Below are 27,871 nucleotides of genomic sequence, written 5' to 3'. Positions count from 1 at the left end.
TGATCACATCTCCCCTAGAGGCATTTTAGCATTTCTTCTCTCGCATTTTCCAAAGAGGAAAGGAGGTATTTTATCCGTTTGAGCTCAAGCGAGGGTCCCACTGCCCCACTGAGCATGTGCAGGGGTGCTTCTTCCCTCCTCACGTCCCTGTGCCCCCAAGCCTGACACTTCTCTGGTGACATCTACCTAAAGCGGCGTTTCTGTTCGGCACACAGGTTTGTAGAGGTGCTGGTCCAGGTCCGCAGATGTGTTTGTTTACAGAGACTGGCCATCAGCCTGACCCTTAGGACGTGCCTCTGGTCCCCAGTCAAACCTCTCCCTCCCTGTGGCGTGGCAGGTAGGACCACCCAGCCAGTCCCTTCAGTGATGACCTAGACCAATGTGCACCAGGCCGTGAGAGCAGGGAACACCTTCGGGAAGCGTGAAATGAGCAGTAAGGAGACCAGGAGGGTCTGACTACCCAGCCGGCACTGTCCTGAGCGCTTGACACGCACTGACTCATCCAAACCTTACGCCACTCCTGCCTTTTAGGTACTCACTGTGTCCCTATTTTATAGATAAAAAAGTGAGGCGCAAATAAGTTGATAAACCCCCTAAGGTCACACAGCCAGGAAACGGTAGCACCAGGAAGCAGGCCAGGCCCTCTGTCTTCAGAGGCCAAGCTCTAACTACTGCAGTGAATTAACTCTAGTTGACGGACATAGAAAGATGATTTATTACAGAGGACCCTGGGAAGCCCAACCAGCCCAGGCGAAGAGCATGGAGAGAAAGTCCACAGAAAACGGTGCAAACCATCCTAACACACGTGAAAGGATGCAATCAAACCACACAGAGATGCCATCTCTCACTTATCGCATTGGCAAAAATCCAGAAGCTTAGTTGCTGCTGACAAGACTGTCGGGGAGACAGGTAGCCTCATAAGAAATCTGTCAGCAACCATCAAAATGACAGGTGCATTTACGCTTTAAACCATCACCTGTTCTGGAACTCTGTCCCATACAGACACATTCACAAGCCTAAAACACACACACACATACACACGCACACACACACACAGAAGTATGAGTGACATTGTAATAGCAGATTGAAATAGATTTTAAGTCACATATCTGTGAATAGGACACTAGTTCAATAAACTATAATTTGTGAGAATACAAAGGAATACAACACAGCTCTGAAAATGTATAAGGTATATTTTAATAAATATGGAACAACAGTATATATACTCTGCTACTTTTTGTCTTAGGAAGGGTGATGATAAGATCTATTCTTGTTTGCTTGCACAAGTAAACGCTGGATGGATACACAAAGTACAGATGAATTAGATGAGCCGGGAAGCTAGTGGGGCCTGAGAGTAAAGATGGGACTCACACTTACCTGTGTTTCAAAATAGGTTGTTGTTTCGACTATGTCAGTGTAGTAACGTTTCAGAAGATGGCATTAAATAGTTTGGAAATGGGATACTATGTAGCCTGCAGAATCCTGTGGAGCTCTGAGCATCTGGTGGTAACATATCTCTTGTTTACAAGGAATGTAAAATAAATGTAAATATTCTCGATGCAAAAATAAATCTTCTCCATCACCTCCCTCACCATGTTACTTAGATCTTCTGACACCAAGCGAGGGAAGTGATCTAAGTGGCTGCTCGTCTTCCCAATACATGAAACAGTGGGAAGAGAAAAGTGCTTTTTTCCCAAATTTCCCCACTTCATCGCTCTGTAATCAAGCTCACGTGTAGTGACATTCCTACTGCCTGACATCTGTATCCCTCCTTGATGTGCCTGGAGAGAGAAGACATGTAATAAGTAGGGTGTTATTAGGCTCCTGTGAAATTATAGAAGGCAGTTGCTCCCCTCTCCCAACAATCCATTTGTGACCGTTATCTGGGAAGTGAGGTACATAAAAATAGACAATGTTTAATAAAATGATGGAAAACATTATTAGAAGACACTTCAAATTAAGTTGACTTAAAGCCTGCAAGATTCTGAAATTTATGTTGAGTAGGCCGTGGACTCACTGGGATTGTAATTTGGAGAATCCCCGTAAAACCTGGACTGGGGCCATCCTTTCCTATGCAAGACAATTGTTCCTATAAGCGTCCCTGAGTATAATAAGTGTCTGGGTGTGACTGTTTTCTCTCCTACCCGGGTGCCGGTGTGTTGAATGCAATGCAGAGCATAGTCATTGATATAAGTAGAAAGTAAGAACCCAGATTTTTCTCCTTCATACACCCCTGGAGGTTCAGGGAAGGCCAGAGAAGAGGTGTTTTGTTTTGTTTTGTTTTGTTTTCAGAAAAAGAGGCCTCCTCTTGCTGCTGAAAGTACTGAACTTGAAGCCACTGTTGTAAATATCCATGACTTTTTACTGGTATGCTGGTTGAAGCTTATTAACCTGAAATATTTTCTGGGTTAGTGACACCGGAGCCTCTAATACTTAATGCATTTTCAACATTTTTATCACAACTGCTTTCCCAAAAGGTTTTGCACAATATTTTCAGCCTAAACTGTCTAAAATATTGTAGAACACTTGTTGCTGGGAATACTATTTTCATGTTAAAACACCTGCATCATTATGACATGTTAAACATTTTAAGAGAGTTTGGGATGTGTTTTGTGTCTGAAGACAACAGGAATGTAAATTTCTGGTGGGTGAGTGGTGAGCACAGGAGATGTGACCCCCTCAGTAAATGGCATGAATTATTCTACTGGGAGCATCCAATGACACTGAAGTCTGGAGTACTGGGAAGCCCCATTTTTTTGTTTTTTCCTAACGTGCTTTAATTGCTTTTTGCTGAGGCCAGGGATATTTATGGGTTAGGAGATTGCCAGGTTATTTATTAGATGGAGTATCTAGGGATAGACTAATATAAATCACTTAAGCCAGTATTGAGTATACCAGACACTCAGTAATTTAAAAAGCTTTAATAAAAATGCTAAAATATGAGACTTGTCTTTGGCTGTAATGAGACTCAGTTATCATGTTTTTATCAGCGATGTTCAGTCACGGACCCCTCCCCCTTCCCCGGTGTATGAAAACATGAAAGCAAAGCATCCGTATTTCCAGACTCTCCAGATTTGTTGGAATTGAGAGAGATTTTAAAGATTTGCAGAAAAACTCATGAAGAATTATATTGGGGCCCTACTGGCTGACTTCCTCACACTTAGAAATCAAGCATGCTCTTTCACATTAGAAATCTTGTCTTTTGTGGATCTAGTAGTGAATTTTTAAAAAGGGGTATGTAAGCTTATATTTGGACTAAGGAAAGCTTCCATGTTGTACCTTCTATGTGATAGGGATCAAAGTACTATGAATGCTGAGGCCAACCCCTGCTCTGCAGCGGACAGAGTAAAAACTCGTCGAATTCAGAACCAGTGGAATCCCAGAGAACCAGGAGCATGGCTTTTCTCTTCTTTAATGGGAATACCGAATTAGAAGTACATGCCACAGCAGTTTTTAAAGTATACTTACTTTTATGATCTCATTTATTCATAACTAGATCCTTTTTTAGGAAAGTTCTATCATCTGCACATTACAAAATACTGAAACCGGGGTCGTGGAGAGGAAGCGGCTGCTCTTTCCCTACAGTTACTGAATGGGAGAGAGAAACCCTGCCCTCTCTCTTCCCACGGCAGCACCCAGCCCTGGGCATTGTTATGGGCAAGGACCTGTTTCTTCAAGATTTTCCAAGTCCCCCTTTCCTCCCAAGATGCAGGGTTTCTGTGTCTGATACCAGCAAATTTCTTCTTCAGTTCTGTCTCAGAGCTGGGCACAGATGACTGCGTCTGGAGTGCAGGGCTGAGGGGTAGCGGCCTTCTCATGGCAGCACAGAGCAGGGCGAGAAGAGAAGAGGGTTGTCTGGTCGACAGGCAGGGGAATGTCTGGGGGGAATCCAGACGGACTCCTGCTGGACAGTCCGGGGGTGAGGCTGTGTGCGAGGGGGCGGCAGCTCAGGTGAGGTCCCACCCAGGCTGCGAGGTTGCTGTGCAGGTGGGTGGAGCCCTGTGGGGACACACGGCCCGCCCCGTTCTTCGTTCTTCGGGGAGTCAGTGACGCAGAGCAGGGCGGGAGCCCATCCACACTCCTGAGGCCCAGGTGCCAGGTGGGGATGGAGCAAGTCAGGGAGGGCTCAGCGGGCTGGGGGAATCTGCCCCCGCTGCCGGGCCTTCCAAAGCTCCAGACCCGGGAGACCAGGTAGTGGACGGATTACTGGACAAACTCTGAAGAAGGTCATAGAAGAAGCCCATTTCCCCCGCCCCCTCCCCATTCAAGATAAGACCTCTTGAATGGAAAACTGATGAATTTGTAAAAGTGCTAACAAAAGATCCAGATAAAAAAAAATTAATTACATGGGACTGAGTGAACTGAGGAGGGTGATTATAATTTTTGTGACTTTCTGTTTGAATAATAAAAAAAAAAATCCCACAAGGACTCAGAGGCAAAAAATATACAAATCAATTTTCACTGCAAAGTAAAGGAGCTGTTACAGTGGAGGATTACTGGACTGAATGTCAATATTATGACATAGTATGAGTGTGTTTCGTGTTTGGTAATTGCAATCATTATTGCTTTTGTTGTGGTCATCCGTTTACAATGCTTGGTGTCAGTTTATTTATCTCTTGTAAAAATAAAATACAGTGTGTGTGTGTGTGTGTGTGTGTGTGTGTGTGTGTGTGAAAAATAAATAAATAAATAAATAAAAATTTTAAAAAGACCTCTAATACTGGGGGCAGGGAGAAAGATGGACACACAAATGTAAAATCAGAGAGCACCTGCTGACAGGTTGTTGGGCAGAAAAAGCATCAGGAAGGCCAGGGGCTGATGGCAGGGCTGGAGGTGGCGGTCGTGAATCCCTAAGTGTGGACACACGTGGCCTAATCTTCAGCCCAGGCGTCCTCCTCTGAGCTGTACCCCCCAGGCCGCGCTTCGGTCCAGAAGAACCGAGGCTGAAGACTGGAGCGTCGGCGACTCTAATGAGAGCGCAGGGCCGGGCAAACCCTGGGCGGGACCGTCCCTCCTCCAACTCCCTTCCGCGCCGACATCCTCTGAGCCAGGAGGACAAAATGAGGGGCCCAGCAATCTGAGGCAGAAAATGAGAAGAGCCCAGTGATTCGGAAGATGCTGGAACATCCCCCGGGCCACCTCATTTGGTCCTGCCACCGCTCAGTGTCGTTGGTATTACCTGCTGTTCCAGATACTCAGAGGAGGGCAGCTTCTGCTCCAAAGCCGACACGAGTGCCCCGTGACCAGCACGCTGTGTGCAGCTGAAGGCCGTGAGCTGGGGTGCCAGGCGCATGGCTTTGGGAACCAGCAGACGGGCTCCTTCCGGCTGCGGCTTTGCATTGCTGAGACCCGGGGTTCTGAAGTCAATGGGAGCTGGGTGCGCATGTCAGCTTCTCCTCCGTTGCTGTATGACATAGGGCAGCTTGTTTAACCTCTCTGTGCCTTTACTTCCTGATTGTTAAAATGTGAAATAGTAAACCTTCCCGGTAAGGTTTTCACAGGATGAAATAAGTGATGTGTGGGGAATTATTTGTATGGTGCCTCCTGACACCTATGAAGTTTTCAAAAAATGAGCGTTGCTGGCAAAAAAGAAATCTACAAGTAGAATTAAAGGGCCCGTGATATTGACATTTATCATGTGACAGGCACTGTGATTAAAGCATTGTATATTCCTTTACCATTTATTCCTCCCAAGGCCCCTGTGAGTGACCGACATCACCACCCTGCTTTGCAGTTTGGGAAATGGGAGTTACAGACATTTAGTGACTTGTTCAAGGTCATGCCGTGAATAAGAGGGATCGCACAACAAAAGACAACTGTGACCAAGTATAGGGGGAGAGAAGAGAAGGAGAGAGGCCTGAGACCAGGGCCTGGGGGTCCTGAAGTGGGAGAGAGACTTGGGTGAAGAGAGGTCATGGGACTCACGCGCCACCTCACAACACATACTTGACAGAACTCGGACTAGGATGTGAGTGTTTCCTTAGCTGCAAAGCGAGGAGGTTGAACTACGTGATCCCTAAGGTCCCTTTTTGACTTGAAAATTGTATGATGTAAATTAAACCCTGAGATTCTGAGCGTATGTGTGGCAAGCAGAAGCCTCAGGGGGAGGTGGCGAGTTGGAGAGGAAGGAACAAAAGGAGGCCCCAGAGGGAGGCGTCTCCCTGCCCCAGAAAGAGCAGGCAGAGGAGGACTCTTATGGAGTTTCTCTGATCGTGTCAGTTGCTTGAATTGTGCAAATTAAAAATAGGAAATGTGTGTCTGTGTCTGTGTCTGTAGATAGATTCCATAAGAGAGAGTGGAGACGACCATCACAAACAGCCTCTGTGGAGCTTGGGGGGCTGGTGATATCCTGTTCCCTGGCGTGTATTCACGTGTAGTTCACAACCATTTGTTCTCCTTCCCTATGTTCCTCGCATTGAAATAGATCCAAGAAGAGAAAAGCAGTCGGAGCCCTGCAGGTCTAATCTTTTTTTTTTTTTTTTAAAGTTTTTTAATTTATTGATTGATTGATTGCTTGATGGCTATGTTGGGTCTTCGTTTCTGTGCTAGGGCTTTCTCTAGTTGCTGCGAGCGGGGGCCACTCTTCATCGCGGTGCGCGGGTCTCTCACTATCGTGTTCTCTCTTGTTGCGGAGCACAGGCTCCAGACGCGCAGGCTCAGTAGTTGTGGCTCACGGGTCTAGTTGCTCCGCGGCATGTGGGATCTTCCCAGACCAGGGCTCGAACCCGTGTCCCCTGCATTAGCAGGCAGACTCTCAACCACTGCGCCACCAGGGAAGCCCTGCAGGTCTAATCTTATCCAGGATAACATAAAACCACATCACACCAGGGCACGAAGGGAGTCCATGTTCACATTCAGAGTCTAAAACCGTGTAAACTGGTCCTGGCTCTTAAGCCTTAGGATGTGACCTCAAGCGATTTGACCCAGTCCCAGATCCCTGGCTGCCCTCCTGGATCCTGAGAGCTTGTGTTTTCTAGAAGCCTCTTTGTACTATTAGTTAAATCCAGCACACTTGTGTTGAGCATCTATTGGATACCAGGCATTGAGAGGCCCTAGGGATGCTGAGATGAACAAATAGCTGTCCTTGATTATGAAGACCCCTTCCCAGCCTAGTGGGTAAGAGAGACATAGATGACAACAGAACACTGTGAGAAGTGCTTTAACACTTAACACAAATCCTGTCCATACCCAAGCTTTGCTTGTTCTAACTCCTAAATGTCTCTCACACCTCTCCCTCTCTGCCCATCTCTCCTGCTACCATGCTTGTCCAAGGTACCACCACCTCCCTCCTGGGCAATATCCGAGCCAGTTCTCCCGTTCCCACTTCTGCCCTATTCCCAGTGTAATCTGTCCTTCCCCCATCACCATCACCATCACCATCATCATCATCATCACCATCACCATCACCATCACCATCACCATCACCATCATCATCATCATCACCATCACCATCACCATCACCATCATCATCATCATCACCATCACCATCATCATTATCACCATCATCACCATCACCATCATTATCACCATCATCACCATCATCATCACCATCACCATCATCACCATCATCACCATCACCATCATCATCACCATCACTATCATCACCATCACCATCATCACCATCATCATCATCATCATCACCATCATCACCATCATCATCATCACCATCCTCACCATCATCATCATCTTCATCACCATCACCAGCATCATCATTATCACCATCCTCACCATCATCATCACCATCACCATCATTATCACCATCACCATCATCTTCATCATCATTATCACCATCCTCACCATCCTCACCATCACCATCACCATCATTATCACCATCATCCTCACCATCATCATCATCATCATCACCATCACCATCACACATTTTAATGTCCCCCTATTTCTCTTATAAAAAAGATAAAAATCTTAGCATTTCCACCAAGAGCCTATGAGTTCTGCCCCCCTGCCTATCCAGCCTCAGCTTGTATGGTTTTACTCTTTTCACTTCAGCCACAGTCCCCCAGGCTCACCCTGCTTCCTGTCTCTGCAAAGCCTTTGCATGTGCTGATCCCTCTGCCCAGCTCTGCTCAGAACAAATCCCTCACCCAGACCCACTGGCCAGGACAGACCCCCATCATGGGCTCTCCTGGTCTCTTGCACACCCACAGCTTCATCACACATTGATTCATGTGTCAATGATAATGTGTCAGTGTCACATGTGTCTCCTCTAGACACTAAGCTCCACAGTTGACATGAGACAGGGACTTGTCTGTCCACTCTTCTACCACCAAAGTAATCCTAGGACATGTTATGCACTCAGCTAATGTTTTAGAATGAATAAAGTACATCGTTATGCACAGAGAGCCCTGAAGCACCTCCCCATACTCACCTCTAGGATGGGGAGAGGTGATGGAGGGAGGGTATTATATCTCAACTTCAGTTTTCCAGCATGAGTAGGAGTAGAACAGACAGAGGAGGGGGGAGGAAGAAGGCACATGAGCAGAGGACACAGCATAGGTAAAAGTGTGGAATGATGAGTGAGTAGAGGGTGCTTTGAGCATTGCAGAGAGACTGACATGGCTGGGCACGGCTAGTTGTCTTGAAAAGGGAAACAGTAGGCAAGCAATGAGAAATGGAGAGTTAAGCAGGTGCATGGAACTGTCAATAAATGAGGAACATATTTTCTGAGAACCCTATGTGGTGGGAGGTTGCCTTCTCTCCTTAGTGTAAGAACATCTGGTTCTACCTCTCAGGAGCTGACAGACCTTGTTTGTTTGTTGGTTGGTTGGTTGGTTTAACAACATCTTTATAGGGTTGTAATTCACTCACCAGTTAATTCATCCTTTTAAAGTGTACAATCCAGTCACTTTTATATATGCACAAGGTTGTAGAACAATCACTGCTGTCCAATTCTGGAGCATCTTCATCACCCCAAAAGAAACCCAGGCCCATTAGCCGTCACTCCCTACTTGCCCCTCTCCCCAGCCTCTGGCAACTAATGTACTTTCTGTCTCTATGGATTTGCCCATTTTGAACATTTCATATAAATAGAAACCATATAATATGTCGCCTTTTGTGTTTGGTGTCTTCCACTTAATGTTTTCAAGGCTCACCCATGTTAAAGCATCAGTACTTTGTTTCTTTTTATAGGTGAATTGTATTCCATTGTATGGATGCACTACATTTTGCTTATCCATTCGGCTGTTGATGACTGTTTGGGTTGGGTCCAATCTTTGTCTACTATGAAAAATGCTGTTAGGAGCATTTGTGTAAAAGTTGTTGTGTGGACATGTTTTCATTCCTCCTGAGTATATACCTAGGAGTTGAATTGGTGAGTCACATGATACCTCTATCTTTAATCTCCTGAGGATCTGCCAGACTGTCTTTTAAGGTGGCTGCACCATTTTACAATTCCACTAGCAACGCGTGAGGGTTCCAATTTCTCCACATCCTCACCAACTCTTGTTATTATCTGTCTTTTTGATTATAGCCATTCTAGTGGATGTGACGCGGAAACTCATTGTGTTTTGATTGGCATTTTCTTAATGAATACCAAACATCTTTTCCTGTACATACTGGCTATTTGTGTATCTTCGTTGGATAAATGTCTATTCAAATCCCTTTGTCTACATTTTAATTGGGTTATTTGTATTTTTTTGTTGAGTTGCATGTGTTTTCAGATATTTTAGATACTAGTTCCTTATCAGATATATCATTTGTATAAATGTTCTCCCATTCTGTGGGGATTTTTTCTTTCTCAATAGGGGCATTTGAAGCACAAACTTTGCTGCAAATTGCACAGAATTGAAAGTTTTTAAAATTTCAATGCTGTACAGTTTATCTATTTCTTTTCTTTTGTTGCTTGTGCTTTTGGTGTCATGTCTAAGAAATCATTGCCTGATCCAAGATCACAAAGATTCACACCTTTGTCTTCTTCTAAGATTTAGGTATGTGATGCATTTTGAGTTAATTTTTGTATGTTATGTGACGTAGGGGTTCAACTTTATTCTTTTTCCTGTGAATATACAGTTACCCCGGCACCATTTGTTGAAAAGACTTTTCTTTCTTCATTGCATTGTTTTTGCATCCTATTGAAAATTAATTGGCCATAAAAGTATGGATATATTTCTGGACACTTAATTCTGTTTAACTGATGTAGATGTCTACCCTTATGTTGATTTTTTAATAGGGAATATTTACTAGGGTTGTGTTAAGGATTAAAGGAAATAATGTATATAGAGTACTTAATACCAGCCTCAAATAAATAAACACTAGCTATTTTGTTGTTGCTCCTGGTGGTGGTAGCACTTTGTTCCCAGGAGTAGCCCCCTTGAACTTGCACTGTGGCTAGAAGATCATTAACTCACAGAATTTAGACCAGAAGGGACCTGAAAATTCACGATCTAACTTCTTCACTCAAAACTAACCAAATAAACAATCAGACACCATCACCACCACACACACATACACACACACACTCACACAAATACACATACACACACAACACATACACATACAAACACAATACACACACCCCTAAGCCAGAGGGGTTAACTGATTTACAAAAGATCACACAGCTGTGGAGAAACCAAGATTAGAACCTATGACTCCTGACACTTGGTGTAATGCTTTTTGCACCATAAAATAATACCTAGTATAGAAAATACGGCATGACCAAGCCTAGCCTGCATACTGTAATTCCCAAATTAGTCTTAACTCTAGTTTATGAAATAAGCTTCCTTGTTAAAACACAAAATAAAAGATAATCCTAGAATAAAACAATGAGTCTTTAAAAGTCTTTACTGTATTTTTTTAATAAACAAGCCTTGAGTGTTTTAAAATGTGGTAGAAAGCAGTTCATATTTATATTAGTTTTCTCATGGTCTCTTAACATATTGTTATTCTCTGGGGATAATAATGATAATAGTAATAATAATAATAATGTGAAAACAACAATAACTTTAAATCTCTTTAAAATCATCTCTAAACTCATCTCCACATCCCTTTGTGGCAAATATTTTTATGCCCATTTTATGGTAGAGGAAGCTTACGCTTAAAGGGCTTAATCACACAGAAAGTAGTTGGAAAAAAAATGGTATTCAGACTTTGGCCTCTATGACTCCAAATTATAAGATTCTCTTTTCTGTTTGTTTTAACTGTGCCATTCAGTCTTAAATAAAACACTTAAAACGTGACTGTCAAACACTGTGCCTGGACAGAGACAGGGTATAGTTGCAATGGGTGGAATTACTGCCCTTGAAATAAGAGGGCATGGTGCTGAAGTTCTGTACCCTGTTCTTTCTAGAAACAGACACAGATGCCCCTAAAAGAAAATAGATAAGGAAGAGCCAGGTAATTTCTTTACATAAACATGTGCGATTTGCCCTACGCATTCACTTAGGTTTGACGGCTCAGATTAAGAGGCAGAAATTAACAATTAGTTATCAAATATTTACTTTTTACTCTGGAAGTGTCCCAGCTATCCAAGGCAAATGTCATTTATGAGTGCTGGCTTAAAATTGAAGGAATTGAGATTTAGAAAATGAGCAGTTAGGCACAGATTAAGCCATTTATCAGATTTTTAAATGGCATGTATATTAACAATCATATATAAACATGAACAATAACAGCTACCATTTATTAAGTACTTACTTATTTCCAGGCACTGTACTAGCATGCTATACACATTTACACTTAATTCTTATAACAACTTAGAGAGATAAATTCTATCATCTTCATTCTACAAATGAAGAACCAGGGCTCAGAGGGGCTAAGCCAGCGTGGCCCAAGGTTACACAAGTCTACTGGGCTCCAAAACCTAAGCTGTGGTGCACAGCCTCTCATACACTGTTTCAACCTTGTCATATCAGCTTTGTGTAGGGTGGTGCTGGTGTGTCCAGAGTTCAGTCCCCAATCACCTTTGCACAAAGAAACATTTCTCCTTTAGAAAAGCTTTTCCTATCTCAGGCTTGCTCTCTCACAAGTATACAATAACGTGTATACACAGTCTTGATAATAGGCACTTATTCATATAATACATTTTTATTAAACACCTATGTGCCAAGCATAGTTCAGGACACTGGGAGTATAGTGGTTTTTAAAGCTTATAGTCCAGTGCCAGAGAGACTTTAAACAAATAATCATACAAGTGTATATAAAAGCACAAAAGTATGTAAGAATTCTTGAAGACAATTTAAAGGTTGAGAAGAGACTGTAAGAAGAGGACATGAATTTGATGGGTGGCAGAGGACCGGGGTCATCAACAAAGACTTCTCTGAGGAAATAATATTAAAACCGAACCCAGAAAGAAACAAATATGAAAGAATAAGGTGGAGAGTATTTCAGGGAGAGGAAAGGGCAAATGTCAAATGTCTAGGGTGGAGAACTCTTGCCAGATTGCAAGACACCTGCATTTTAAAAACCTACACATAAATGCACTACATTTGGGGGGAAGGATGCTACTTCATGTCAGGCTTGGTGTTATATAATAGGAATACAAGGATAAATATAGCAGGACTTCCCTGGTGGCACAGTAGGTAAGAATCAGCCTGCCAACGCAGGGGACATGGGTTTGAGCCCTGGTCCGGGAAGATCCCACATGCTGCGGAGCAACTAAAGCCGTGCACCACAACTACTGAGCCTGCGCTCTAGAGCCCGCGAGCAACAATTACTGAGCCTGCATGCCACACTGCCGAAGCCCGCGCGCCTAGAGCCCATGCTCTGCAATGAGAGAAGCCACTGCAAGGAGAAGCCCGAGCACCGCAACGAAGAGTAGCCCCCGCTCACCGCAACTAGAGAAAAGCCCGCACACAGCAGCAAAGACCCAACGCAGCCAAAAATAAATAAATAAAAACTTTTTTTAAAAAAGGGTGACTATAGCAGATCCCGTCCATGGAATAGCTCAATTGTAAAGATAAATGGTATGATGAAGACATAAAGAAGAATGCCTTGGGAGTGGCAGAAGGAGCAGTGAAGGCGTCATAAACGAGGTCTTATTCAAGTTGAGTGTTGAAGGGTGAGCAGCTCATAGGGCACACTAGTGGGAGTGTTTCTGCAGCAGAAGGAATACGGTGTGTAAAGGCATGGGCGAGAGAGAACGATGTAGCCCCAGAGAGAGATGTGGGGCTCCTTGTCAGAGGAGGGGCTGGCGCTGAGGCTATGGCCAGGCTGGGAATGGTTTTGTAGATCCTGTGCAGAAGTTTGGGCTTCACAGTCTCAGACAGGGGCAAAGGTTGGGGGTGTTAGGCAGAAGCAAAATATTTAAGATGTAACTGTGGGGGGCATATGGGGTCTGAGTTATGAAACGGTGGTGGGTAGAGAAATGAGGAGACTTGTAATATTCCGAGGAAGAGATGATGAGCTTCTCAACTAAGCCAATGGCAGCGAGATTGGAGAGGAAGGGCCGTGGGTAAGACACATTGGTATGTTTAAGAGCACTCGGCCATGCTGAGGTAAAGAGAACGTGTAAATACCTCATGGTAACCCTGAGCCCAAAGATACCTTCCTTCCTCAAGACACTGATTGCAACCTGATAAAATTGTGTTTGTCTGTCTCTCTGTGTATGGAGAGACAATATTTTATCTATGTCTATATCTGTATCTGTATAGGTATAGATGTGTATCTATATGTCTATATCTATCTATCTGTCTGTCTATCTATCTATAGATCAATCTACCTATCTATCTATCCATCTAAAATGACCACACTCTGGGACTTCCCTGGTAGTCCAGTGGTAAAGAATCCGCTTTCCAATGCAGGGGACGCAGTTTCAATCCCTGGTCAGGGAACTAAGATCCCACACGCCGCGGAGCAACTAAGCCCGTGTGCCACAACTACTGAGCCCACACTCTGGAGCCAGCGCACCACAACTAGAAAGAAGCCCGCACACCACAACGAGAAAGAAGCCTGTGCGCCACAACGAAGAGCCTGTGCGCCACAACGAAAGAGCCCACATGCCACAATGAAGATCCTGCGTGTCGCAACTAAGACCCGATGCAGCCAAAAATAAAATAAATAAATAAATACAATAAAATATACTTTAAAAAAAATAAAAAATAAAATGACCACAATCTGATGTCCTTTTAGTTGTGCAGTGATCAATCTGCCCAGCCACGTTAGGACACATTGTAACCCACCACTGTCAATGAGAAGATAACCAGATGCATGCGTGACCTGCAGGGGAGGGTCCCCAGTGTCTGCAGATGTGACTGGGAACACACTGTGCTATTTGTAATCCTTTAATTAGACTCTTGTGGGTCCTGCCATTTTCTTTGAGTAATTTCAGCCTTTCTGGTAAGATTGTTATACATGTTTTATGTTTATCTGTATATTCATAAACACTAGCGATAGATAGATAGATGATAGGTAGGTAGATAGATATATAGATAATAGATAGGTAGGTAGGTAGATAGATAGATAGATAATAGGTAGGTAGGTAGATAGATAGATAGATAGATAGATAGATAGATAGACTCATTTGCCACAGAGATGTGTCTGAAAATTGAACAAAGCTCTCTTGTCAAAATACGTAGAAGCAGTTAAATTTATTTCCAAGTGCTCCTTTGTTCAAAGGTTATCACAGAAACAAGGGGAGGGTCATGATGCTATTGCCAAACTCAAATCAGATTTAAATGAATTACAAGTGTTGAGTACCTCCCTTGGCAAGCTCGGCGCGGGAGAAACCAGGACGGCTGGGCCGCCCCGCACTCAGCGGCAGGCGCTGCGCCCGGGGAAGCCGGCTGACCCGTGGCATCGCAGTGAGGGAAGATGCAGCGGGAGGACCTTCGAAGCAGAGGAAACAGAAAATGCAAATACAAATATCGGGTTTAGGGCATTGATGGGAGGTTCAACAAAGAGGCAATGTAATATAACAGAAAGAATTCTGCCCTTTACTGACCACGTGACTTTCGGCTGTTTACTTAACCCTCCCCATGCCTCAGTTTCTTCATTTTTAATAGTGAGAATATTTGTTCTACTTATCTCACAATTTGTGAAGAATCCATGAGATAATGCATGTGTAAGCAAGTTGAAAGTCATCAAGTCATATGTTAATAAGTAATACATATTATTACATATTACACATTAATAATGATGTCATAATTGAGAACAGAAAGAACTTTCCTTTCTCCCACGTCACCCTCTGTGTTTCCTGTCTTACTGGCGACCCTCACCTTTGACACTGTCCTTACCTTTCCTCCTTTGGGAAAGTGACAGAGGACAGTGTGGGCCTGCAGAAGATGGAGGGGGTCACTGCCTGCGGCTTGGTGAAATGTTTGCATCAACCTTCACCATCCCCCTCCAGGAAGCTCCCTCCTAATGGGGGAAAAGCACCTGGGGAATGAGGATATCCGTCAAATATCCATAGAATTTTACAGATATCTCCTAATCCAGGACCTTTTAAACTATCCGATGAAACATAACATACATGGAACTGATAGCTCTGAATCGGGAGCCGTATTGAGCAATCTGTCCCTGGGCATCAAAGCTGCAATGTCCTAAATTATCCTCCCCTGACCAGCTATGCCCCCAACCCTCCCACCACAGCTGTGTCCACCTTACAAACAGAGAGACTCTTGGGTCTAGAGAAAGAGAGCTTCAGATGGCCTAACACATCTGGCTAAAGCAGACATTATTCTGAGAATATTCTGGAAGGTTCACTGAAGTTGTTGCTTTATAAAAAAGTGAGAAAAAGTATTGACATTTCTAAGCCCAGAACAATTTTTTAACAAGCTGGAAAATACTGAAAAACGAGTAGTACAGTTTTCTCAAGAGAATGCAGTGTAGTTAGAAAGTACACTATTTTTTCCCACTGTGTATTTTGGTAAGATATGTGCAAAGAAATTTCAGGCCAATTCCTAATGCAGAAATAATCCAAAATGTGGCAGATTTATAAGCCAGGTAATTTTTATTTGTTTGCTAATGTGGATTCCCTTAAGATCGCAAGTGTTCTCCATGTTACTTATGGCTTCTCCTTGAAAAGACTTACCTCTAAGATCTCAGCAGCATAAAACTCCAGGCTGCAGAGTTGTCTGGATACAGCATCAGTCATAATTCTCCTCTGCCACTGACTCAGGGTAGTTTGGAATCCACTAGCACTCTACCTGTTTGGTAATTGACAATTCATAATTAAACTGGCAGTTGGAATAAGTCAGCATAACTATAAGCTTGGAGCCTCCTCTCTCTCTTGGCCATCCTTCCTTTTATTTTGAGAATCTGAAAGAAAATTGAGAAGAAAGCTTTAGGTATCAGAAATCCTCCATTAAAAGCTTTGCCCTCCTTCGTTTTGGGATGTGTTCAGTCTGTTCTTTGGATCTTTCTTTCAAAGAGGAATTAAGCAGGTACCCTTGTCAGCCTTGTGCCAGACACTGAGGAAAGAGAGGTGGTGGGTGTCATTCCATCCTTATCCTCCAGCACCTCGCTCTCTAGGTAAAGAGACAGGCATAAAATAATCAGCTGTAAGTACAACACGTTCAGTCCCCTCCCCAGGTGGGGAGGTGGGAGATTCTCTTTACAGGATGTGGGGAGAGGTTAGGGAAAACTGCAAAGGGGAGATGACCTTTGATGTCCCTTGAAAGATGAGCCATGTCTTTTCAGGTAGGAAATGAAGAGAAGAAGAAGAAAAGCAAAGTTTTAGAAGGGCCTGTGCCTCTGCCGTGTTCCCGGGGGAGCCGGGTCCAGAGTGCGCAGTGAGCGGCGTTAGTGAGGACACTGCCCGGAAGAGGCTTGTCGCTGGGTTGGGGTTAGACTGCAGAGGGCTCAGGTCAGGGAAGATAGGCTTGTGCTAAGCCTGGGGGTGGGGGCACGGTGAGCTAAGGGAGCGAGTAGCGGGGCTAACAGTTTGATGAGATTACTGCCTGAAAAGATCACTCTGGTCACATGGAGGGGGCAGGTTGGAGGATCCCAAATTGGAAAGAGACCAGGTGGGATGGTCCAGGTGGGAGGGTGTTGCAGTTGACCGTGTGGAAATTGGTGAGAAACCCAACCAGGTTGAGGGCGATGAGAAGTAAGATTAAGGAAGGAATCTAGGTATTTTCCGACGCCCAGCTTCAAACTGAATTAAAAACCAGGCCTGGAGGTAGGACAAGGTAGACAGCAAGAGCAGGGGTCATGTCAGCCTTTGCGATGCTGACAGGTAAGTGGACGTGGACCCGGCTCGTGAGAGGACAGCAGTCTCTTCTGAAAGGTGGCATCACTGCTGTTGTCACCTTTATCACCACTGTCATCTCAGCAGCTACCAGTGATCGCTTCCTTTATACCAGGCGCCCTGGTCAGCCATTGTTTAATTGAAACCTCGTAACGGGAGTTTGGCTACTGCTATCATCTGTTTCACAGGTGAGGAAACCAAAGCTTGAAGAGATGAAGACACTTTACCTTGCCCAGATCACTCAGCAGGAGAGGAGCTGAGCTCCCGAGCTCTGCTCCTAACTACTCGGACATGATACCATTAAAAATAAACTGTATAATACGATCTTAGCGTAACAGTAGTAGCCGGGGCTACTATTGCTGGTGGGGTCTAGGGGAGAAAGCAATTAATGCTGAGTGAGAGAGTCAGTGAAAATTTAACCGAGTTTTAAAGGATACCTTTTAAGGAAGGAGCAAGAATTTCCAGGAAAAGAAATGTGAAAGAAAATGGTTCCAGGATGGCACAACCTGTGTGAGGTCGAAGAATTCAATAGTCTGGAGTGCTCAGGAAATGGTAACTAATCCAGTGCGGTTGAGGCTTTGTGAGTGAGTCACTGGAAACAAGGGCTGAGCTGGGGGTTACTTGTGTGGTTCCTGCATAAGCCAGGGGTCCCACTAAGAGGAACGAACATGCGGGTCCGACAGGAACTCTTAGAAAACTTTGTATTTTCCCTTTGGCTCTGCTTTTCCATCAACCATCAGTAATGCCTGTCTCTTCAGTTCCTGTTTCCCCAGAACCCCCCCCCCCACACCTGCGTCCTGGTACATCCAGACATTATGTAGAGCTGCTTCCATGAGTGCCCTGTACATGTTGTGTTAATGGTCACATCCTTGGTGAATCAAGCATAAAAATCTAAAATTTATTATTGAGAATAATATTTATTTTAAAGAACATGCTGTATGAATATTTATAGGCTAACACCTCCTTTTGTGCCAAGAATCGTTCTCATATATTTCTTTTCCCCTCTGTCTCCTTCAGTTCCTCCCCAGATCATGAATATCTCCTCAGACGTCACCGTGAATGAGGGGAGTAGTGTGACCCTGCTGTGTCTTGCTATCGGCAGACCTGAGCCAACGGTGACGTGGAGACACCTGTCAGTCAAGGGTAAGGCATTTACTTGGCGGAAGTTTTCAGAGTTGGTATATTGAAGACTTGCTTCTAATGCACAACAGAAGTTCAGGACTCAGAAAGCAATGCTGTATTTGTAACATAGTAATGGAAGAACAAATAGATTACATGCATCAGTCGCTGGGTATTCCGTTCCAAAGAAGGGTTTGTAGAGAACATTTACTGAATTATTTTCTCAGCCCTTTTTATGACCTTAGAAGACTTTTGTTTTCCCAACTATAAAGGACAGAGATGCCATAAGAATAACTTCCAACAAAGATACTAATGTCTCAAGGTGGAAATGCATGGGTCAGTGGGTTGTCTGTCCTTACTTGAAGTAGAGGGCTAGAAAGCTAGACTGTGCACTGAAAATGTTGGTGTTATTTTGTGCATCCAGGAGAAAAAGGATCTCCTTCTCAGTGCTTTCAGGACACTTACCCAGAGTGGAAGAAGGATGCTGGAAATGGTCCAGTGCTCCTGGGCGTGCCTGTGCTGGGCGTTCAGTGATTGGTATTAAAACATTAGTTATGATCATCTCCAACTTAATAGGAAGGGAACCAAAAGGACAGTGGACCTTATCCCTTTGGAAATAAAACTTACTCCAAGTTGAACTTGAGAGATGGGCAAAGAGCCACTTGATGTATTTACCCTGTTAACAGAAACTGATTAATTCTATAAATTATGCAAGAAACAAGTGCTTTCTCAGGCATTAGAAAATATAAACATGAAACCCAGTGAAAAGGAAAATGTGTGTAGTATGCCTGTGTGTGATATATAAAATAATATAAATCTAGAGGAAAACTTAGGAATAAATCTTAGTAATGTTGAGCTAGACAAGGACTTGCTAGTTCACTAAAAGCTCTAAGCATAAGAGAAAAATGATAAATTTGCTTTTGTATTATTTTCCTGTGATTGCCATAACAAAGTACTACAAACCTCATGGCTTAAACAACAGAAATGTGTTTTCTTATTGTTCTGGATGCTAGGTGCCCGTGATCAAGGTGTAGGCAGGATTGGTTCCTTTTGAGACCAGTGAGGGAAGCTCTGTTCCAGGCCTCTCCCCTAGCTTCTGGTGGTTTTCTGGCCGTCTCTGGTGTTTCCTGGCTTATAGGTGCATCACCCCAATCCCTGCCTTCATTGTCACATGGCCTTCTTCCTGTGTGCATCTCTCTGTGTCAAATTTTCCCTTGTTATAAGGGTAGCAAACACATTGGATTGGAGCCCACATTTATGACCTCATATTATCTTAATTACCTCTATAAAGACCCTATGTCCAAATAAGGTCACATTCTGAAGCACTGGGGTTAGAACTTCAAGGTATCTTTTGGGGGCGTCGGGGTGGAGGATGAAATTCAACTCATAACTGGCTTCATCAATATTGAAGATACCATTAATAGTAAATGAGAAGACAAGCCACAGATTGGGAGCAAACATTTGCCATCCATATATCTGACAAAGAATTTACATCTGTGCTATATGAAGAATTCTTACAACATAATTCTAACCACCTACCTTGAAATGAACAAAACACTGAAACAGACAATTCACAGAAAAATATATATGAATGGAATAAGTGCATGAAAATATGCTCAACATATCTATCATAGAAATGAAAATTAAACTGTAATCAGATTCCACTACACAACTACTAGAATGACAAAGATTTAAAAAACTGACAATATCAGGTGTTGATGAGGATGTGGAGCAACTGAAACTCTTACACATTAACTGTGGGACCACAAACTGGTATTGTTACTGAACTTAGTTTCAGGAGCTCGCCACTCAAAAGCTAATAATTTGAGAGGCAAGTGTCAGTAGAAAGGAAAGGTGCTTTAATCATGAAAGCCAGCAATCTAGGGAGATGGTGGACTCATGTCCAAAGACCAACTCTGAAGATTCTGCTCAGCCAGGACAGTTTTTAAAGGGAGAAAGGGGGGAAGAATCTCAGTGAATCATTTAGGCAGGAGGTTGGGTTCTGCATCATTCTGCGTTGCATGCAGACTGGCTGACTCTCTCTTCAGATGTCATCTGCCTTCAGGGTTGCTTGGGGGGGCTACTGGGGTAAAAAGCTAGTCTTACTTCTTTTTATCTAGGAAAAGAACCAACAGGTTAGACTAGGCATGGTGTGCATTCAGGAGAGCATAGGTCAGGAGTTAGTTTAAATTGCCTAGAGATCTCATTCCTATAATTAGGGTCTTTTAAGGTTAGAGGGGAACAGAAATGGACAAACAGGAAAGGGGCAAAAGTCTTGCTTTCAGTATAAGTACTATGGAAAACAGTTTAACACTTTGTTAATAAAGTTAAACATACACTTAGCATATGACCCAGCAATTCCACTTCTAGGAATTTACTGAAGATAAATGAAAACATATGTCCACAGATATACATTGTACACAAATGTTCATAGCAGCTTCATTTATGATAGCCTCAAACTATAAATAAACCAAAACCCTCAACAAGTAAATAGTTAAATTGTGGTAAATTTAAGCAACAGATGGTTTCTCAGAAATTAAAAAGAGCAAACCACTGATACATGTAACAAAATGGATGAATCTCAAAAGCATTCTGCTAAATAAAAGAAGAAAAAAAAAAACCAGGTACTGTATTATTTCATTTATATGAAATTCTACAACAGGCAAAAACTAATCTAGAGTGACTAAAATCAAGTCAGTGGTTACATAGGGTTGGGGTTTTTGGATAATTGACTACAAAGGGTACAAGGGACTTTTTGGGGTGATGGAAATCTTGAGCACCATGGTAGTTATATTGGTGCTGAATTAGTGAAAACTAATCAACGCTACACTAAAAATGGGTGCATTTTGTTGTCTTTGAATTAAATCTCAATAAAATTTGAGAACTATACCTACAGAGATATAGGAAATAATGACCTGAAAATGTGCCCCTAATCTGGAACATTAATTATGTGAGAAGCATTCACCAAATGAAAGACTGGATTTGTTACTAGGAGCATTATTCAAACTTTCACTATCTCATGTTCCCTATGTACATTGAGAATACATATTTCAGCCCCTGCCTTGTTACAGGGAAAGATAATGATAATAAATCCACCAGACATCCTTTGTGTAAAGACCTCAGGTATTGAAATCCAAAATGTCAATATTATAAAGTAATATTAACAAGAATATTAAAAGAGGCATAAGGGATGTCACAAAGCTCAACTTTAATATAAACACAGCAGTAGCTTGTGTTCCCAAAGATACAAGCCCCATCCGTGGAAATTTTGCTTAAAGTCAGGGGGAATTTTGATTTACATTATACACAAAAATATGTCTAACCATCAGACTAATTTCAATGCATTTATGTGATCCTAAACACCCAGTTTTCTCAGCCTAGGAATCTTTTGGAAGGCGCTTTGACTTTGTGGAACTGTTTTAAAGCAATTCTTTATAATGTTTCCATGGTAAGGGTTCCCTCTTAAAATAAGAAAGATTCAGACATATTCCTAATCTTTTATATAACATAATAGTTGCAATGCAGCCTCAAAAAAAATCCCAAATTGACATTCTCTCTCTCCTCTTTAAGTCTCCCAGCCTGTGTTCAGCTTTCAAGTTCCCGTTTGTGTTTTCATCGCTCTGGCCTTCACTTTGCCGTCTCTGATTTCCCCTTTTGTCTTTCTTCCCCCCCCACCCCAAGTGACCTTTAAACATTTAAACTCAAAGCATCATTTCCTGAGTTTGAAAAGCACTAGAACCTGAAGGATTTGCACGTTTAAAATTTGTACCTGCAGGGTGACCACTAATATTTATTTTTAGAAGGACACACCTTCTCACTTGGAGTTGGGGCGACTTTGGGAAGTTGCTTTCAAAGGTTTAGAAGAGCAACCAATATAACTTGAACAACAAATAGCATTTTTAAAACAATGGACTGTTTAGTTCAGCAAGCAAGAGTAAGAAACAGAAGTTGTAATGACACTTCCTTTGAAATTCCAACAAAACTATATCAGAGAACATAGCCCCCTAGACAGCTGTGTTCCGATAATGTTAATGCAATGTTCGAAAACTATTGTTTAAATTTGGGGATCTATATAGCAGGAATGAATAAACAAGCTTCCATTTAGAAAAAGAATATTTTAATGAGCAGATTATTAAAGATTAAGAATAGTGGTTATGGTTTAAAATGACAGACTAAGCACATGACAATCTCTATAAATTACAGAAAAAGGTAAAGACAAATGAACTGATAAATCCATGATCACACTAGAAAATAGTAATCATTTGTGGGTCAGAAACAATGAGGAATCTCTGAAATATAAAAAGTACATAGACATAAGGAAGGAAAAAATTCAGCTCTAAAAAACAAAACAAAACAAAACAGGAATATGATCTATGCCTGAAATGATAGTTGAAAAAGGAAGCATTTTAGGTCATGGTAAAATGTTAAAAACTGATTGGAGCTGAGGGTAGGGAGCCCTGAGGGCATTTGCCAATTTCCATGATGTCAACAGTCCCATCTTTGCCACTTTCCTTGGCACCCCCTTGAAGTAACTTGTTTTTTTAGGTATTTTTAGGTTTTTATTTCCTCTTAAAAACAAAATTGTAAATCAACTCTACTTCAATTTAAAAAAGAAAAGAAAACAAACAAGCAAACCCCAAACAAGTCCTTCTTATGAAAGCAGGGTGAAAGTTTTGAAAAATCACTGTGACTCCAGATGTGGATATAAAGACTCCTTATGTTTCTGTCCAGACTAGATGTGCAGCTGGAGTCCTCTGACCCCCGGTTCCCTTTGCAATACTGACAGGTGCACCAGGATTCCCAGAAACTAGGCAGGCATCCCCACAGCACATCTGCCTCACTTCTGAGGAAAGCTGGAGGTTTTTACAGGATCGTGATTATTAGCACTGCGAACATCTCAAAGCAAAGTGCTAAGTACACACACATTCGGGGGGGGTTGCATTTGACCACGTATTTATTCTTTAGCTTTAGATATAAAAAGTTATATTTAATTTATTTTCAGTAGCAGATGATGGGTTTTTTAAAGTATATATATTCATATGGATTTGCTGGAGAATATGGCTCTTGTTTAATGGACTTCACACATAGGATCTGCTCTGAGTGACCTACAGCTTAGAAACTAGGATAATGATGGAATCCCAGGCCAGGGAAAAGTGGGCAGTCCCCAGACAGGCAGCCAAAGTGGACTGGCAAGGAGCCAGTGTGTTTGGGATACACTGTGACACAGGTGGGTTCCAAGAATGATTTTCTCTTCCCTTCCTGAAGGACAGGAGAAGCAGCTCTGGGTCAGCATTCGTTGAATGTAAAAATATGAATAATGTGAAAACCATGTTGGAAGAGGGAGTAGCGGAGGACACAGCCCAGGCTGTTGGGTTGGAAGGAGGGTCTTCTTTCCTTCTTAAGGCGCCATAATAATCCACTGCAATGCTTGCACACCTGGCCCCATTTCCAATGACATATTTGGAAAGACCAGATGTTTGGGGAGAATAATAAAGTTTTCTTTCCTGTTTCTTCTCCATGGAGATTTTAAGATGACAGCTATTCACCTGTGAGTGAGTTGCTGCTACAATCAACTCATATACAGTAATACCTCAGGGAGCAAGAGAGTGAGTTATTTCACAGAAGTGAATTTTCCAGGTAACCGAAGCTGATTCCTTTATGCATTGACTTGAGTCATCTTTAACGGAAGCAGTTTAAAAATGGATTACGCTCGTCTCTGTTTCCTTGAGGAGAGTGGATGTCATTTGGCCTCATTTTTAAAATGTAATATCAACATCGTACATACCAATTGTTTGTATCTCACTGTTAGAGGTCTGGATAACAAAGAACATGGCCCTAAAATACTGCTTAAATTCTTGTTTCAGTTTTTTAGATAGTTCCTCTATCTTTCTTTTCAGTTTTTTAGATAGTTCCTCTATCTTTTCTTCCTTCTCTCAAATCGGAGGATTGTCAATGCTTCCTAAAGACCACGTGTGCCTTTTAGCAGCTTCTATCTACTTCTGATTTGTCATGAGCAACAAGCCATATAACCAAGGTGACGCGTCCTAAGTAAGAACGTAGTGGTGGGGGAGAGCCTTCTCTGAGGAAAGGCCATGAGCTTTCAAGAATAAGTGATAAGTGGCACATATGCTGGGGGGAGTATGTGCAGCTTTGTTCTAGATGTATGAGGTTGCTAGACCAGTGAATTCCATATAAGAGAAGAGGGATAATTCCAGCAAAATCATCATCCTTGTTTCTGACCTGGCTGAGCAGGTCTTTCTCTCCTATTCACTGTGCTAGGTATTGAGGTTAGGAGATGTACTAGTCCCAGAATGTTTCTACTACAGCTCTTATTTTTCATGCTAGAAATTCTTGAGAAGAAAGTCTTAAAAGAAATTGCCAAGTCCTTAACATTACAAATAAAAGAAGCGCTAACTTGCCCTCATATGAAGGTGTCAATTCCTCATGGCTGGCAGGGTTAGCTTCTAGATGGAACTAGACTTCAGGTCCTTATGACCTGGGATTGAAATCTGGCCTGAGCCTTGACAATCTGAGTGATTTTAGAAAAATCATGTCATCTCCAGGATCCCCAGTCTCCTGGACTGCAAAATGGGGCTGTTTATGCCAACTTCCTCAGATGATCATAAGGACCAAAAGAAAAAATGAATGGAAGGCTTGTAATTGCACTGGACACACATATATGGGTTGCCCAGCAGTTTTCTAAATTGCTCTTGTGCCATGTTTTAATTAAATTCCTTCTCAGAATCCTTGTAGCTTATAGTCAGCCTGAGAACTCGTTATGTTAGCGTCATGCTTATTGCGTGTCAAGCCCTGTTATACACTTTACATGTTTTAACTAATTTAATGCCCCAGCAGCCCTGAAAGGAAAGTGCTAATATTTATAATTGTGCTGTTCTTTTTATGTATTATTATGCCCATCATTATGCTTATTCCTATCTCTGTCTTTGTCTCTTATTCCTCGACGTGTTGGGTCATTCATTAGTGATTCAGTACCTTGCTGGTACATCTAAAAATTCAGAATGACATCGCAGTTTTATTTGTAATAGACAAACTTGGAGACAGTCCAAGGGGTGACTTGTTAGACAAACTATGTCACATCTACACCTTGAAATGCATTTCAGCAATAAAAAGAAGTGAACTGTTGGGGCACCCGACATCCTGAGTGGACCTTAGGGCATTATACAAATGCAAAGAGTCAGTCTCAAAGGGTGGGGATACTGTATGATTCCACTTCTATAACATTCCCAAAATGGGAAAATTGCAAAGATGCACAGCGTATCAGTGATTGCCAGCAGTTGGGGCAGGGGAGGGAAAGGGGCTGCACAAAGCAGTTGCTTTGCAGTGAACGAACGGCTCCATGTCTTGATTATTGTGGTAGTTAGATGAACTGATAATGTGTGATGAAACGTTAGAATTATACACAAAGACATAAAAAATGAGTACCTGCAAAAACTGGTGGGATCTAAGCCCCGTCATGTGGTTAATTGCTTCGTGCCCTTGTCAATTACCTGGTTTTGATCATGTGCTTTAGTTAGATAAGACGCAGCCACTGGGAGAGCTGGGGATGAGTACACGGGACCCCTCTCTACTATTTTTGCAGCTTCTTGGGAATCAATAATTATTTCAAAGTAAAAAGTTCAAACTAGGAATCATAAATAAAATGAACCTCTAGGTTTCCACTAATAACATGCTTACGTAAGAAGGTACTGTTTATAAAATATTTTCACACGCATCATTTCAAGTGACTTTATAACAACTCTCTAAATAGATCCAAGAAGAAATATTCCACCTATTTCCCAGGCAAAGAAACAGACTTGAAAAAGTTAACAGCGAATGACTGACGGTAACTAAGGTGGGGGCCCTGTGAAAGGAGCTGCATCCCTGTTTCTCAAGTCTCGAGCTCTGTCTGCTGTGCAAAGGTGGCTCCCATCCCTTGAGGGTGCAACAGGTACAATACAAGGTGATATATTTTATCAAATTCTGCTTGTTACCTGGGGCACCCAAGGGTGCCCATGCACTTACATCCTCCTCTCTAATTCCACACCTACCTTCCTGCGTCTGGACAGTTTCCAGCCACCGCTCAGTATTGTGCTAAGGAAAACACAGCCTCCAAATGAAAAACACTTCCCTGCCATTGTCTGCGGTAGGTCTCTGTAGTTACTCTGCTTCAGTTAAAATAAACCCACTGAGACCTACCAACCTCATTTCTCTTCTAAGCCATCCCAGGTACGAGTTCCGGCCGCTAACAGGAATTGCCTATTAGTTGACCCGCTGCCTCACCCAGTCCTGCCCCTACTTCTTTGTCTCTCTGCGAGGCAGCCAGAATCCTTGTTTCTAATCTGAAGTTGTGTTTAGAACCTAATTAATCCCCAGAGTGTGAGAAAGGGGTGTCTGAGATGAGAAATCAAGGTTATCCATATCTTGCTCAATGGAACAGTTATGGGCAAACAAGCTGTTCCTCTCATATTTTTGCAAAGCAAATTTATGTTCACTAACTTTGGTTCTTGTTGTAAATGAGAAGTGTGTGAAGGTCTAGCAATGCGCTTTTCACCATATGGGTGCCCATATGTTTTCCTCTTTTGCTTGCGTACATTTTCGCTTTGGCATGCACATATGCCTGTATTTTTGCAACTTAACAATATTAAAACTAATCCCATTTATGCTCCTTTTGGGTGAGTTGATTGAGTCATAAATTCCTGAGAGTCTCTTCTTTGGGAGGCTGAAGTTCTTTTGTGTGAGCAGGGGGAGGGCAGAGCGAGCTCTCCTGGCAGAGGGATGCAGGCAGCCAGCATCATTGTGGAGCTGACGTAGCTGATGACCCTGACCCTGGCTCCCAAGTGGCGAATCAAACCCTGGGACACTAGGAATGTGGGCTCATATGCCTTGGTAGTCTCTTCCTCCCTGGGAAGAAGCCCTCACTAAGAAATATAAAATAATCCCCCAGGATTCTCTCTCTGAGAGTCCAGGCGAAATAACTTACCTTAGCGCAAGCAGTCATGATGTCTTGAGCTGTTATTCTTTTTTTTTTTTTTTTTTAACATCTTTATTGAAGTTTAATTGCCTTACAATAGTGTGTTAGCTTCTGCTTTATAACAAAGTGAATCAGTTATACATATACAATATGTTCCCATTTCTCTCCCCTCTTGCATCTCCCTCCCTCCCACCCTCCCCATCCCACCCCTCTAGGTGGTCACAAAGCACCGAACTGATCTCCCTGTGCTGTGCGGCTGCTTCCCACTAGTTATCTATTTTACATTTGGTAGTGTATATATGTCCATGACGAGCTGTTATTCTTGATGTGCGACTGTACTTAATGCTACTCACATTCCTTACACAGAGTTGATCAACCATGTATATCAGAAATGGGGCAGCTAGAAATTAGGGCTGCCCTGAAGGAAACTTAGCTTCTTCCCTTGGCTTTTTAGACACTAAAAATAAGAATGGATATTAACATGTCCTATACCAAGTGAAAAGCCCAACTAACTCAAGTGTAAAATTGGAATTGGAAATGCTACCTGATGTTTGTTGTAAGATGCTGTTGATATTTCTCTCTTTTGCATTAATTCATTCATTCCTTTGATGCATCAAGAATACATGGTTGCTTCTATAGCAACC

The 27,871-nt window shown here is 42.6% G+C and overlaps 1 protein-coding gene across 3 annotated transcripts in view; it reads left to right on the top strand.

Moving 5' to 3' along the window:
• LOC103020984 (opioid-binding protein/cell adhesion molecule) overlaps window positions 1–27,871 on the top strand; it is a 1,085,929-nt gene that overhangs the window by 950,977 nt on the left and 107,081 nt on the right. For all 3 annotated transcript variants that reach the window (XM_057553512.1, XM_057553511.1, XM_057553513.1), the window contains exon 4: window positions 18,155–18,280. In XM_057553512.1, the coding sequence (XP_057409495.1) occupies window positions 18,155–18,280 (126 nt within the window). The remainder of the gene's footprint in view (window positions 1–18,154; window positions 18,281–27,871) is intronic.

The sequence above is a fragment of the Balaenoptera acutorostrata genome, chromosome 9, assembly GCF_949987535.1.
Source record: "Balaenoptera acutorostrata chromosome 9, mBalAcu1.1, whole genome shotgun sequence".
Classification (NCBI taxonomy): Eukaryota; Metazoa; Chordata; class Mammalia; order Artiodactyla; family Balaenopteridae; genus Balaenoptera; species Balaenoptera acutorostrata.
Note: the sequence above shows the minus strand (reverse complement) of the source record. Positions and strands in the feature narration are given on the sequence as shown.